At 39.5% G+C, this 15274-nt stretch overlaps 2 protein-coding genes across 3 annotated transcripts in view; one reads left to right on the plus strand and one right to left on the minus strand.

Moving 5' to 3' along the window:
* Positions 1-10027, plus strand: part of cyth3b (cytohesin 3b) — a 29879-nt gene extending 19852 nt beyond the window's left edge. The window contains exons 4-13 of the mRNA XM_033971105.2: positions 896-962; positions 1378-1496; positions 1843-1923; positions 2416-2528; positions 3512-3660; positions 3780-3891; positions 5880-5956; positions 6512-6583; positions 6685-6839; positions 8760-10027. Of these exons, the coding sequence (XP_033826996.1) occupies positions 896-962; positions 1378-1496; positions 1843-1923; positions 2416-2528; positions 3512-3660; positions 3780-3891; positions 5880-5956; positions 6512-6583; positions 6685-6839; positions 8760-8832 (1018 nt within the window). The 3' untranslated portion in view covers positions 8833-10027. The remainder of the gene's footprint in view (positions 1-895; positions 963-1377; positions 1497-1842; positions 1924-2415; positions 2529-3511; positions 3661-3779; positions 3892-5879; positions 5957-6511; positions 6584-6684; positions 6840-8759) is intronic.
* A 906-nt stretch (positions 10028-10933) lies between these two features.
* cacng5b (calcium channel, voltage-dependent, gamma subunit 5b) lies at positions 10934-14287 on the minus strand. 2 transcript variants are annotated; one of them, XM_055223521.1, is made up of 6 exons: positions 14081-14272; positions 13804-13839; positions 12792-12882; positions 12205-12345; positions 11981-12126; positions 10934-11204 (listed from the first exon to the last, which is right to left on the minus strand). In XM_055223521.1, exons 1-6 carry the CDS (start codon positions 14270-14272, stop codon positions 10944-10946), a joined length of 867 nt encoding a protein of 288 aa, XP_055079496.1. In that variant the 3' UTR covers positions 10934-10943. The 2 variants fall into 2 exon arrangements, with proteins under 2 accessions (XP_055079496.1, XP_033827232.1); XM_033971341.2 differs by lacking the exon at positions 13804-13839 and having other exon boundaries at positions 12792-12878; positions 14077-14287.
* Between the last annotated feature and the right edge of the window lie 987 nt (positions 14288-15274).

Genomic DNA, 15274 nt, shown 5'->3' on the forward strand with positions numbered 1-15274 from the left:
TCATTTCTCTTTCGTTCTTCTGACCCACTGAGCCAGACGACTCCCTCCAGCCTCACACCTGTCATTTTGCTGTTTGCACATGTAATCAGCCTTTGTTTGAACAGTGAAGGGGCTTCGAACACAACTAAATTACTCAAACACGTGCTGCTGTTTGATTGGCTGATGGGGTGAAGTGAGACCGCGCGACAGGCGCTGGCTCAGGTGCACAAGATAACAAGGCAGGGGCTATTTTAAGCACACGACAGTGACAGGGCAAAATGTCTCTTCAGGGAAAGTAACCTTAGAATAGGAAAAAGAAAACGCAGCCATCACTTTGATAGGGTCACTGAGGCTAGCTTGTTTCAGGCCTGGGCAATATACCAAAAAATCAATCCCTTATTGAATTATCTAGATTTTTGATTTTGTATTATTTAACATGAAAATTATTTTAAATATAATTGTCTTACTACATAACATTTTCTGATCATAAACAATATAGACTTTCTATCCTTGCCTAGCTTGTTTGTTAGCTAATTAATGGTTTGAAGGATTAAGATAAAACACTGTGACCTTTTCCTTATATTCTGCCTAAAATCAATGACCAAAAAGTAGCAAAACAATTGTGTAAAATAGGACCAAAGTTTGCTGAGTTTGTTGCTACTGTGCAATAACAAGTCATTGTAGTTAAAAGAATGGAGCATTCAGCCTTGAACTAAATAATACTTCAGAATTCATGTGTTTGCTTTTGGATCCTATGTAAACTCAAACCATGCTGTTAAGAAAACAATGTCATTTCACGCCCCTAAATAAACTTTTTACAAACCGCCATATCAATTCCTAAAGCAAATATTTACCACCTGTAGCAAGCACCACACCTCCAACGGCCACAAGAAATAACACCATGTTTACATTGCAGCAAAACCTCCCAGAGAAACAAACAGATCGCCATGGGGAGAAAGAAATTCAACATGGATCCCAAAAAGGTCAGATATTTTGTCAATCACTAAGAGCTTTGGTGTATTAATGTCATCAAATACAGATGAAGTTATATGTTTTTGTTAAAGGTGTCCCATGTAACTTTTCTGGTAGAGGGTCTGCCGTCTACTTGTCTCCATAGAGATTACTTTGTCAGGAATGTTCCACAGCATGGCATTAAAATGATTTATCTTTCCATGGGCATAAACAGGGTGGCTTCAACAGGCCAAGTTACAGGTCAGATCAGTGTAGAGGTGACCCCACTCACTGTAATTGCATACATAAAAGATATATCATTGTTTTATTCCTGGTAAAACTATAACATCTCCATAGAGACACACAAGCAGCAGGCTTCTCTTCAAAAAGTTACATAATGCACCTTAAAGCAATGAAATAAGTCCTGATGATTGATTTCAATTTCAGGGCATTCAGTTCCTCTTGGAGAACGACCTTCTCCAGAACACTCCAGAAGACATTGCCCAGTTCCTGTACAAAGGCGAGGGTCTCAACAAAACGGTGATTGGGGACTATTTAGGAGAACGGTGAGTGCACGCTCTTCTGAATCTCCTGTGCGTGATCTCAGACAAGCACATTAAGCTGCAGGAAATTGGGAGTCTGGATTTATGAGGCAGAGCAGCAGTCACTGGTCACTAGTAAAATAACATGTGTTTCTTATTGAAAGAATAGAGCTGTCAAAACAACAGCCTGCACAGCACTCTACTCTGTGTCCTCATGGTTAAACCTCACTGTATCTCCTCTGACTTCTGAATTGGAAATGTAATGTAGCAGTCTCTGAGTTCTGAGCAGGCCCCTGTCCACCTACCACATTGTACACTGAGTGTAGTTACAGTGTACAGTGAGTTTAACAGCTGTGTGTTGTCTCTCCAGGGAAGACTTCAACATCAAAGTGCTGCAGGCGTTTGTGGAGCTGCATGAGTTTTCAGACCTTAACCTTGTCCAAGCATTAAGGTGAGTGTGCTCCAAAAATAGAGCCAAGAAAAATCCTATTGTTGTTATAGGTTCTGCTTCCAAAAACAATGTCAGTTTTTTGTGCCTCTTTCAAAGGTAATAATATTAATATCAAAATTTTGTATGATTTTATATATGTGTGTGTGTGTGTATATATATATATATATATATATATATATATATATATATATATATATATATATATATATATATATATATATATATATATATATATATATATATATATATGTGTGTGTGTGTGTGTGTGTGTGTGTGTGTGTGTGTGGGGGTGTGTGGGGGTGTGTGTGTGTGTGTGTGTGCGCACGTTTGTGTGCAAGAATGTTGTATTAAACCCATCCTGGACCACCCTTTGCCCTGGCCTCGTCCCATTAAACATATTAGCTTAATGCATCTCCAGTAATAATTCACAGTGAATGTTCCACAGCTCTGATCTGATTCATTTTTCATGGTTGTCCTCGTGTGTTTGTGCAGGCAGTTCCTCTGGAGTTTCAGGCTGCCCGGTGAAGCTCAGAAGATTGATCGAATGATGGAGGCTTTTGCCTCCAGGTACTGTCAGTGCAATCCCGGCGTTTTCCAGTCCACAGGTATCCCCCTTCACTCACACTGGAAGACATATGAGACGGGCCCACCACAGCCTCTGATCTGGGATAGATGGACAGCCTAACCCTAATGTGTGAGGGAGAGAGGAATATTTTGTTGGACTGGACAAACTATTGGCATAGTTGTTTACTTTCAGCATTAGTGCACAGCTTTTTACTAAAAGCTTTGTAATCAGTCTTAGAGTCTCCAGCCTGTGATAATGGGATTGATCAGTGGTCAATACCACTTGTTAGTGCAGTGTTGGTTGGTTGCTCTTAGACCCCTGGTCTGTTCTGTATATATATGTGTGTGTGTGCACGTGCTCTGTGTGTGTGTGTGTGTGTGTGTGTGTGTGTGTGTGTGTGTGGGTGTGTGTGTGGGGGTGTGCAGGGGTGTGCGTGCACATGCTCTATGTGTGGGTGTGTGTGTATGTGTGTGTGTTTGTGCGCGTGTGTGCACGTGCTCTATGTGTGTGTGTGTTTGTGTGTGCGTGCATACGTGTGTGTGGGGGTGGGGGGGGTGTGCACGTGTGTGTGTGTGCGCATGTGTGTGTGTGGTGGAGGCACAGGTGACAGCTTGGGTTGTGAATATTGATGCAGTGACACACACTGAGTCGTTATTGGTCGTCTTGGAGCCCTTGAGGGAGGTGTATAAATCACAGAGGTGATGTGGACTGTGGTCTTTGTGGGGATGGTTAACAGGAGTTATGACCTGAGCCACAGGATGAAGGCTTCATGTGTGTGGGTCCATGCTCTAAATCTATTGGTCTGTTGGATTGTTCTTCCGGGATGTCTGGCTCTTTGTTGATTAAAGGTTCTTTTTATTTGAATTTTGTCATTTGTGACAATATCTTCAGATGGATTTTGTACATCACAATTCATTTTTGCTGACTCTGAACATGACACATCACATTCTGTTTGATCAATGAGACACAAACCATGTACTGTTACACAGCCAGTGTATTCACTGTGTGCAATTGTCTCCACAGACACCTGCTATGTGCTCTCATTTGCCATCATTATGCTGAACACCAGTCTGCACAACCCCAACGTCAGAGACAAGCCCCCCGTGGAGCGCTTCATCTCCATGAACAGAGGGATCAATGAAGGGGGGGACCTCCCAGAGGAGCTGCTCAGGGTGAGGCCAGGCCCTGTTCATTTTGTTAAAATCTGCACTTTCAAACAAGAAGCATAGAAGACTACTACTGCAACTTTTCAGTCTTTGATAATATATGTTTCCTCTTTGTTCTTGTGTAGAATCTGTATGACAGTATCAAGAGTGAACCTTTTAAGATCCCAGAGGATGATGGGAATGACCTGACACACACATTCTTTAACCCTGACAGAGAAGGATGGCTGCTCAAACTGGGTTAGTGTGGCCTCATAGTTTACACTCAAATGTTGCATATTGAATGTTCTCAAAATATATTACAGCTGTTTCTCTTTATGTTGTGTTGTTCTGAATACATTATATGCTAGTAACGAGTCACAAGTTTAGTTATGTATTAAGGATTTTGTAAGTGATTTTCCCTTAGCTTTATGAGCCATACAATATTGGCAATCTTATTAAGTATAATGTAAAGTGCAAACTCACACCTGGCTCTTCATGCACATTCCTGCTCCTTTATGTAATGTCTCTGTGGCCTCATCAAAATAATAAGTGCCAGTTAAAATGCCTCAGTGCGACTCTCAGTGCTATGATTACATTCATGTGCTGGTCCTCCTTGGAGCCATTTACACACATGACTTTACACAGTACTCCTCTACAAACAATTGTCACACTAATAATAAACTCTGGAGGATGTGGAATTAAAATCTATCAGTTAAAGTCCATGTGGCAGGTTTTATTGCTTTTATTAAGTGGAATAGTTTTAATTAGTGGAATAGTACCTTTGTTAAATATTTATCATAGTTTTACATCAGTCAAGTAGTAGTTTGTGAAGAATATTTTTGGAGAAAAGGTTAAAATTAACAGGAAGTAGAGCTGACTTCCAAAAAGGTATCCCCGTATGCCATCAACTCAAAATGAAAGCAAAAGCAAAAGCTTCCTTCCTTCCTTCATTTTCTGTCAGTTTAAGCCTACATATATCTCTTATTTGTCAAACAAGAACTATTGTGCAAATTGGGCATGTTTTAGTCCTTGTTTAGTGTGTAGTTGCTAGGTAACATGGAATCACTGAATTACCTACTGCACATATGTCACGTTTACTGTCCATGTCTAACCAGAAAAACAGCAGTTTATGATTATGTTTACTACTTACTACATTCTCTAATCTGTCATAAGCAATTTAAATAGAAATTTAGCCACACTAATTCAAAAGTCAAAATACAAAGATTATTTGGAAGTGAATGCCCCTTGTAAACAGGAAAACAGGAATATGTTGACAAACGTGACTAAAGGCCTTTTCATGCTTCCGGGAACTAATCAGGAATTTTGGGTCGCAGCGAGCACGCACTGACAATCACATGCTGCTTATTACAGTCATTTAGAGTGATGTTTTGATTCATATTCACCCACTTATCCCATCAGGACACACTCTGTAGAGTGTGCACTTTTCTATTGTGCTTTTTGTGCATAAATGTAACATGTGCAGCGGTGAACCTGCTGTACAGTTATGTGTGCTCGTTTTGTTCTGTAGAGTTCCTTCAGGGCAGATGGAGGTGCCATGTTCTGTTTCAGTCATCGGCAGTTTTTAGTTCTCCTAAGACACGGCTAAGATTTTGGTGTTTAAAAATGAATAAATCCAGTAGGCAATAATTTATAATGGAGTGACTCATGATTTAAATCAGCCTGAGAAAACCTAAAAAATCAGCAAGTTTCAGGGAATAGTTGAAAGGAAATGGATTGTAATAAAAAGTATATGAAACTACATGAAATAGTTTTTAGGCTAAAATTTTCATTAATAGTCTTGATTTTGTTTAGTTTTTTTTGTAATTGAAATCTCAATTATTTGAAAGTTGAAATTTTAGTTGTTATGTGTTCCTGTAAAGGGGATATAGTTGTATTATTTTATTATATGTTGAGTTGAGTTATGTTTTAGAACTCACTGTGACTGGTTTGAATGAGGATCAAAATTTCTTCCTTTCATAATTTTTTTTGCCCCAAGTTTTGAGGGAGCCGAATGAGCAACCATATCATTGAAATATATTGGAGTAATAATTTACAGTTACATTTTAATCATTTGCACATCCCTACAGGACACCTTTAAATATAACATATACATAACATGACATATACTTTATAAAGCTTTGCCATAAATTTGCCAATAGCCAGTAGTGGTGGTAAAAGTGAATAGCTGTTGACTTCCTGGTTGGAGCCTGTCGGTCTGAGTTGTCTCTTCTTCCTCTTCCTGTCAGGGGGCCGGGTGAAAACCTGGAAGAGGCGCTGGTTCATCCTGACAGACAACTGCCTCTATTACTTTGAATACACAACGGTAAGTCTTTTTTTATGAAATTGAAAGTCATCATTTTTGCAAACTGTGCATAAACGTTTTTCCTCTGTGACTGTAAGAACACTCCAGTATCAGTGTGTCTCTGCTACATCAGCACTGTCCTCTACATAGCCCCATATTATCCTTCATTATGTCCTGACCTCTGCATGCACCGCTCCACACCACATTAAAACCACGTCAAACTCCAACCTTGAATTATATTTCCTCTGCCAGTTCTATTCAATAATGAGCCATACTTTAGATTTGTTAAAATTACTTCAGAATTTCAATTCAATTCAATTTCAATTTATTTCAGCTCATACCATGTGCGAATGGAGTAATGAAACTTTATATACCACTATTATAAATTTGATTTTTTTCGAGTTAAACGTGCACTGTCAAACTTCTTTCACAGTGTCTGCCACATTGTTTCCATGTTATTGCTTTGCCTGGAATGTTCCACACTATGGCATCTCAAATCCAGATTAATATTATGAAGTTTTGTAATATTAACACATTTTAACATTATTTAAAACTTATTTCCTTCTTGTTATTCAGGACAAGGAGCCTCGTGGGATCATTCCTCTAGAAAACTTAAGCATCAGAGAGGTGGAGGAGCCCAGAAAACCAGTGAGTCTACATAGTATTACTCCAGATCTCTAGTATTTCCCAAATCAAAAAGTCGCTGACAGTGAAGGCTGATAATGCTGGTGCTTTTTGTCTCTGCGCAGAATTGTTTTGAGCTGTACAATCCTAATCACAAAGGCCAGGTGATCAAAGCCTGTAAGACAGAGGCAGACGGACGTGTAGTGGAGGGGAACCATGTGGTGTACAGGATATCTGCTCCGACGCCAGAGGAGAAAGAAGAGTGGATTAAATCTATTAAGTAAGTCTCCCTTTGAGTACAGTGAGTTGTTCTGTTCTGCCGTGGAAACAGGTTGCTTTTCAGTGTTTTAAATATTAGTGTATGTGTTGGAACAGGAGTAATAGCCGGGGCAGAGCATCTTAGAGCTGCTTTGTTCCTGCTATGTTCAGTATGCAGTGGTGGAAGGTTACGAAGTAAAAGTAGTGAAGTACTGTGCTCGAGTAATGTAGGTATCTGTACTTTACTTCAGAAAATTTTAAACGGGATGCTTTTTACTTTTACTCCACTACATTTGAGAGCAGGTGTCTGTACTTTCTGCTCCACTACATTTTTAAATTTTTTTGCTCTGGTATCTGTACTTTCACTTAAGTAACAAAATTGAGTACTTCTTCCACCACTGACATTTGATTGAAACTGCCTCAGATTGAAAAAGTTATAAAGGCTGGTTATGATGAGGGTTAAGGTTAAGGTATATTTTATTGTAGGGAAATGTGTCCTCTGCATCCTTCAATGTCAGGTACGCCTGTCACAATAAATACTATATCAACTTATTGTTCAATATATGTTAGATAGAACAATAAGTTTTGGTGACCAATATCTATCGTGGGTACATTTTCTTAGTACTAGTTGGGAACCTTTTGTTGTTATTGTGTCAGTGGCATAAATAAGTTTCAATATTATCGTTTATTTTTTCTTCAGCAACATTTACTTCCAAAATCTGCTATCTTGACAGGCCTAATGAGAGGAACAGTGCGTGCCACAGTGTAGTGTCCAGGAATCTATCTACAAATGTTGAACTATGCTTGGTCAGGACTACCTTGGGGGATTTTACCTATTGTGCATGTTTTGGGTTCATGGGAGAAACCAGAGTCCCTGAAAGAAACCCACCCACAGGAGAAACATGCAAACTCCGCCATGCTCTGTATGAGACCATGCATAAGTGTCCATAATGTTATATTACACTCGTGTACATACTTTATTTAGTGTGTACCTCTCTTGAATACCTAACCTACAGTTAACCTTGTTTCCATTGACCCATGTTGAATGCTCTATTGTCATCCACACAGAATATGGTGCAATGTCAAAGACAGTTGGTTCAGCAGATCAGAGCATTGTACAGTATGTTGTAATGTAGAACAGTCCCCCTCCTCCTCTTTCCTCTCCATATTCACAGAGAGAGAGAGTTCCCTGAGGAAGAGATGAGAGATTAGTCAAATCTCTATAAAAAATCCAGAGGCTGAGCCTGCAACCCCCATAAAACACAACTGAAGAGGGCGCTCTATTCTATTCTAGAGGTCTGAGAGGACATGTGGTCACACTAAAAACAGCTTTTATTTTACTGAATAGTTATTCTTTCAATACTATTGTTTTTGTTTTGATTCTGCAATCATTTGTTGTGATTGATGGGAAATAATAATTAAGTGTGTTATGTGATGGTTGTTTTTGTTGTGTGACACTGTAAAATGAATGAAAGATATCCACAGCGGGGGCTTTATTCTCTTCCTCTTCTGAGCTAATGGGATTTTATAACCGTTAAACTGGGCTCTTCAGTGGAACCCTAATGTCCTGACTCACTCGATATTGTAACACACTGTTCTTTTGCTTCAGTGCAGGTTGTGAAGAGTCCATAATCTGGGGTGGCATTATTTGTCCTCTTTTAGACCACTCACCTGCAGCAGTACTTCCTCCACACAGTCCTGGGGCAGGGATCATTTAGATGTTACAGCAAAACCAGAGAAAAAGGGAAAATTTGGAGGGGGGATGGCGGGAACCATGGAAACCAAACTAGGTCACTGTATAAAGTTTTTTTTTTCTTTTTTGATCTATTTGAGGCAGGGGTTTGTGTAGATGTGGCTACATTTCTACATCAAAGATGCTTGAGTGTCCTCTCACGTGGCCTTGTTATTAATTTCATTACTGTGTTTTGATTGACTTCTCCAGGGCCAGCATCAGCAGAGACCCCTTCTACGACATGTTGGCCACCAGGAAGAGACGTGTTGCCAACAAGAAGTGACAATCTTTCTCAAACCAGGTCTCTTCACTGATGTCACCCTCATCTCCACGGAAACCTGTCATCAAACTGTCCTCTACAGAGTCTTATTGAGGAACATCACTGTGTGGGCTTCTGTCATGACCAGGACAGTGGCCATGTTTGCATGTGGTGACCATAGACTATGTTTGTTTGTGAATGACGTGTGCATGCTGTCAGTGCACATGGCACTTAGTGTGATGCACCTCCACTGTGCTTTATCAGATATAAAGGTGCAGTGGAGATGACTGGTGGACAGATGTGTGACAGCACCCTTTGACCATGTCACTCTGAGGGTCTCTGCAGGTGTCATGGCGCCAGAGTAACCTCAAAAACAACAGCACTGGCTCAGGTTCAGGTTTAGTGTAGACGTCAGCTGGGCTGATTTATGTGTTTGTGAAAAGTGCACACGTTTTATATTAGTTCTATAGATATGGGACTTTTGCAGAGGCTGAGGAACTCCCTTGGTGGACTAAGGGGTTTTTCTGTGGCTTTGCTTTAGCCTAATGGGTACCAGTCTAATTAAGCTCATTTCTCCCTCGTCTTTGGCCTGTGTCAGTGAAGGTCAGCGTATTGTTGTAACCTAGTTTGTATTTGGTTTGTAATCCTTCAGTCGATTGCTTGCTTTTGTGTTCATCTTAATATAATATAACCAGTTGTTGATTTGTATTTATTTGCTTTGTGAAATGGTTTATTCCCTGTAAATGTTATTCTACACTTAAGTTATGTGTGTATATATCATGTATAGGTTTCTGGTCTCTGTTGTAGAATGCACATGTGGGACATGTTGGAGCCAATTGGCAGAAGTTGCATCAGCTGATGTTTGGGATATTCTTACTAAGCCTTAAACCTAATCATACAAATACATAATATGGAAGAGATTGTTCTTGTCATTAATAAGCCATGACTGATGTAAAGTGGTTATATTTATGAAGACTATAGAAAAATAACTGATGCAATGTTTATAATATTAGCAAAGTGATATCTAATATTGAAGATGATGTCAAACTATAAAGTAAACTGTTAGTTTTCTATGTGTGATTTGTAAAATAAATGAACGCCTTGTGTCTAAGGCACAATATTGTACTGCCCATGTGGGCAATTGTTATTTTATATTCTGTAAAATCTATTGGTAACATTGCACATGACATGTATCTACATAAAGAATATATAATGCCAACTGCAGCTGTATGGCACATTTATTATTGATGCTGATCTTGACCTACATATTTACAGTGAAGACATCATTAATGAATTACAGAGTCTTCTCACGGGAGACCAGTGACAGACCCTGAATACTACAGTGCTCTGTCATTAACATGCACTTATTAATTACCTGAAAGCAGGCTCAAGTCTCCCAGCGGGAGAGCCAAATGAAAGTCAAGTAACACTGAGACAAGAGCGCCCTCAAGAGTTAAGAGTGAGAACTCAAACGACAATGGACAGAAATATGACCTTATGAGTTACAGCAGTATTTATTATAATTATTTACTCATTTATTACTAAGCTTAAAAAAGTATCTAGAGTTGTTGCTAATATTATTATATTGTAGAGCGCTGACATTTATTCATAGGTTTTAGCATCCTGTGAAAAGGCAACATTTTAAGAACATTTCATCATTCAAAAGACCTGCTATTTTTGTTTTAAGTTGTTAAATGCTATGGCAACGGTCCTAATGTTACATCTTTCTGAAAAGACATTCACATTATGGTGTCACTGAGGAATGACAATAATATGCAATTACCATGGTCAGTGATAGTGTAGAAACAGCGCCTCCTAGAGGGGAAACATTAACTGTTGTTATTTTACACAGGGTGTCTCATACTGTATTTACAGTGATCTGTAAAATGCACTGTTTCAACAAGTAATGTACAATATGTTTACATATACATTGAATTTCCAACTGGAACATCACATTTCCAATGTTACATTTTCACAATACAAATATTGTCCTAATTTAGTTTTTCTTCTCAACTTATTGTGCAAGAGATTTCTAGCAAATATATTAAAAAAATATATAAAAGAAAAGAAGACATTGTTCAGTGTATAATAAGTATACAGTGTGTCTATAGACAGTCCCTGAGGCCCTTGAGGTCTCAGCATGGAGAGGAGGACACCTGGTCATATTCGGGACATTTGAGCAGTGCAGGGTAACTGGTGCTCATCTGGAGGGATGCGTCACTGGAGATGTCCGAGGGGCTGCGTCCTCGAGACCAGGCTTCAGGGTGCAGAAACTGTCCCGAGTGGTCCGAGCAGTTACTGAGGCGCGGCCGGTAGAAAGCAGCGTGGCGCGGCTGGTACATCTCCTCCGCAGAGTATCTCTTCATGAACAAATACACTGACATCACACCAGCACTCTGCGAGAGCAACAACAACTAATCAACACTGTAATAATAGCATTTTACACACTCTTATTACACACTAACACGCTCATCTGTGCATGTAGTTTCAGTATGTGACCACTGGATGGCATAAGAGACTTCTGAAAACACGACACAGACACACACACACACACACACACACACACACCCCCCCCCCCCACACACACACAACACTGGTACACACAACACAGGCACACACACACAACACAGGCACACACACGCACACACACACCCACACACCCACCCCGACACAGACAGACACACACACATACAGACAGACAGACACACACACACATATATACACATAAACACACGCACAGACACGGACACATAGACACACATACACACACATACAGACACACACACATACAGACACATATACAGATACATACACACTCACATACACACACACACGCACCCCGACACACACACATAGACACACATACACACACATACAGACACATATACAGATACACCCCCACTCACATACACACACACACACACACCCACACACCCCTACACACATGCACACACATACAGACATACATACAGACACATATACAGATACATACACACTCACATACACACACACATACACACATACATACATACAGACGTGCACACACACAGACACACACCCACACACCCCGACACACACACCCACATATACACACACACACACACACAGACACACACACACTGTACGTTTCATTTGTATTGAGACATTAGTGAATATTATCATATTCTCATACCTCCGTAAGCAGGAAAGAAATGGCGGCGAAAGCAAAAGACCATCCGTACTTATAGGAGAAGTAGGCCTCACTGCTTTTGGTCCGATTCAAAACTTCATCATTGATACTGGAAATGTACAGCACCAGACCAACCACCAGAGCCAAGCCTGGGCCGACCACAAGAAACAAAACATCAAATCAGAGAAAACATTTAGAATGAAGCGACCTTCGAGAGCAAGGTGAACCTGAGAGGATGAAGAAGATGCCGGAGACGAAGGCCAGGATGGTGCGGTGTGGGCGCACGTGTCCAATGTTGTTCAGGACGAAGCCAATGAACATGAAGAACAGACTGACCAGAGGAAAGGGCGTGGCTGAGCGGATCATCTCTACACACAACAGAGAAATCAAATATTAAGTGGAAATCAACAAAGTGGATATTTATATAGTTGGACAATTCAGTTTATTTGTGTGTGCTTTAGTCCTCTTTGCTCAATAATGTTTTTACAGTTTATATAACTACTAATCTGGATAATTTTGAAGTTCAAATCGGCTTCTTTATGCAGCAAACTTAAATGCTATCACCTATTGTTTTTAGCCCAATCTATGCTTTAATCTTTAATGCAAGTAGGTGTAGTCTCGGCTCTCTTTCTTTCTTTCTTTCTCTTTACTTATACAGGGGAACCTAATGAGAGCACTTGTACTCTCTTTTTCATGGGCACCCTGTTTAAAATACAATACAAACTGACAACTTTTATAATTGATTCCTATTACTATATATTTAGAAATGAAATGTGTTTTCTCTGTATCAAAGTCACTGTAGATTTGTACTCACTTAGCACATTTACAGTGGACTCTGATGTCATCTGCACATTCATGGGCATAATGTACTCAATGGTAAAGCAGCGACCTTTTTCTTCACCTGAGATAAGAAAAAACAATCAGAAGTTGAGCCTCAATAAACAAAGGATTGGTTAAGACACTGTGACAGAAGATTGAGTGAGTGTGGAGTAATGAGAAGCTGAAGAGAGAGACAGGAGCGGGTGACCAGGTGGAGCAGGTGGGAGGTGGTGTGCTATCACAGTGGGAGAGGAAACAGAGGAACGAGTGAAACCATATGACAATAATGACCATCTGACCATTTCAATAATGTTTACATTTGTACATACTGACAAACTGAGTTATCACATTAATAACTTATAAGAATGTGTACGTCTCCAATAACATAATTGAAAAAACAATGGGAGCGAGCAGACCTCTGCCAAGACACAACATCTCCAGTCTGTATCTAGAGCAGTCATTCTAAATCTGCATTAATCTGTGTCTTTTGCAGTTGTGGTCTTGTTTATATTTAGAGATTATTTCATGTATGTTTTTGTTCAGCTTTAAAATGGACCTCTGATTTTAACTTTAATACTTCAGTCACAGTTCTTTCCATTAAAATGCATTACAATATTGAATGGAAGATGTAACAACTTGAAACAGCAGTACTTTTATCCGATCTTCATCATTTATTATTGTTCATTATTATTTACAAATGATATAGAAACTTAAGTATATTTTTCATTTGTAATCAGTTGGTCTTTGTGACAGCGATGTCATTTGCACTGATGCCCTGTCGCTGTGACACAGGGATCCCCCCCAGAGTCCTCTCTGTACAACTGTCACATTTAGATTTAGGCATTAAATGACTTTTAATCAGAGTGTAACCTGTGGGCAAACGCCATGTGACTGGTATAACTACTATGGAAAGAAGAGTAGCATTGCTTTTGTTGTATAGCCTCATACCATTGGACGGATTTAAACTTTTTATTATGTATATGTGTGTTTGTTTGTTTTTGTTTTGTTTTTTTCATATTAAAGACTTGAACTACAGAGATAGCCTTTTTTTTTCTTTTTACAAAAAATACCCCCATTTTTTATTGTTTGCAGAAAATTTTATGTTACCAAAATAGCTGAGATGTTTGCAGTTTTTAAACCGTGACTGTTCTGTTGTTGAGTTTGATTACTAGCCAACTAACAAACCTTGAAAAATAAAAATGCAAAAGTAAATGAAATTAGCTCCATCTGACCCTATTAAAAGTCGCTCTGTCCCCGTCCCCAGAGACAGACACACTCACCGACCAGGAAGCAGACCCTCCACAGGCCTGAGTGCAGGGAGCTCTTGATGTCGGTGGTCTGGTTGAGGGGTATGATGACACCCTCCTCCAGGTAGAGCCAGAAGTCTGTGCTGACTGCCACTCCCAGCAGCCCCAGAGCGCTCAGAGCAAACACACTGCTGAGGAGGGTCAGCGCCTTCCTGCTGCACACACTCATGGTCAGAGAGACAGAGAGGAGCTCAGCTGGAGACAAGATCTGCAACAACAGAGGGGTTTTGATAGAGAATGAACCTTTTTTTTTTTTTTTTTTTTTTTTTTTTTTTACAGTTGTTTAAATAAATTATTCCTTTTTAGAAGATACATCTACAGATACATCTACAGTACTTTAAGGAGGATTCACCTGCAAGATTTGTGTCTGTTGCTTGCCCAAATTGTATGTTAATTTTATTTCTATACATTTATTTAGCCCTCTACAAACATAAACTGCTTTACAGGTTTGAACACCTATAACAACAACAACTAAAATAAATCTATTGAGAAAGTCATTTCCAAAAACGCTGATATAGAGTCTGAATTCATCCATACTCACCAGGTTAAAAGTCCTCAAAATGGCCCCTACAGCTCTTACAAAACCCATGTCTAATGCATCAAAGTCAGTGAACACAGTTTGAACACACAATATGATTTCTAAAAGTCTGAGACACTTTCCATTAAGAATTCATCCATTTTTGTTGATGAGAAATTCCCAAGTGACTTTTCTGTAACTGGAAATATTTAGGAAGTCAGATCAGTCAACATGCTTCATGCTAATCAATAACATCAGTGTTGAGTTGATGTGAATGTAATACTAGACCATTGTTGTACTATATTTAGACCAGGCAGTTCAAAATAGCAGTTTATGTTTCCAGCAAATGTAAAGATACTGAGCCTGACCCTTTGTTAGCGTGACTTTTATGGATGTCCAGCCAGTGTGCTGAAGAATACAGAATTATATAATGAACTGTGAGGGCATGCAGCTTACTGTGAGTGAATACAAATGATCACATTACACAAAAACTGAGCACTTTTAATGCAGAAGTCCCAAAGAGGAAATCTCGTATCAAGATGGTAATGTGGCTATAACTTCGTTTGTGAAAAGGTGAACAGTTTCAGTCAGAGCTTCAGTATTGGCAGAGCTGGAGGAGAGGGTGCATTTCTGGAACAAGCAAGAAAATAAGTA

Source organism: Periophthalmus magnuspinnatus, chromosome 8 (assembly GCF_009829125.3).
Source record: "Periophthalmus magnuspinnatus isolate fPerMag1 chromosome 8, fPerMag1.2.pri, whole genome shotgun sequence".
In the NCBI taxonomy this organism is placed as follows: domain Eukaryota; kingdom Metazoa; phylum Chordata; class Actinopteri; order Gobiiformes; family Gobiidae; genus Periophthalmus; species Periophthalmus magnuspinnatus.

Coding starts and splice junctions, on each gene's coding strand:
- cacng5b (XM_055223521.1), bottom strand. CDS start 14,272: ATGAGTGTGTGCAGCAGGAAGGCGCTGACCCTCCTCAGCAGTGTGTTT. Junction 13,840..14,080: donor TGTGGAGGGTCTGCTTCCTG/GTCGGTGAGTGT, acceptor AGAAAAAAAAAG/GCTATCTCTGTAGTTCAAGT. Junction 11,205..11,980: donor TTTCTTTCCTGCTTACGGAG/GTATGAGAATAT, acceptor TTGCTCTCGCAG/AGTGCTGGTGTGATGTCAGT.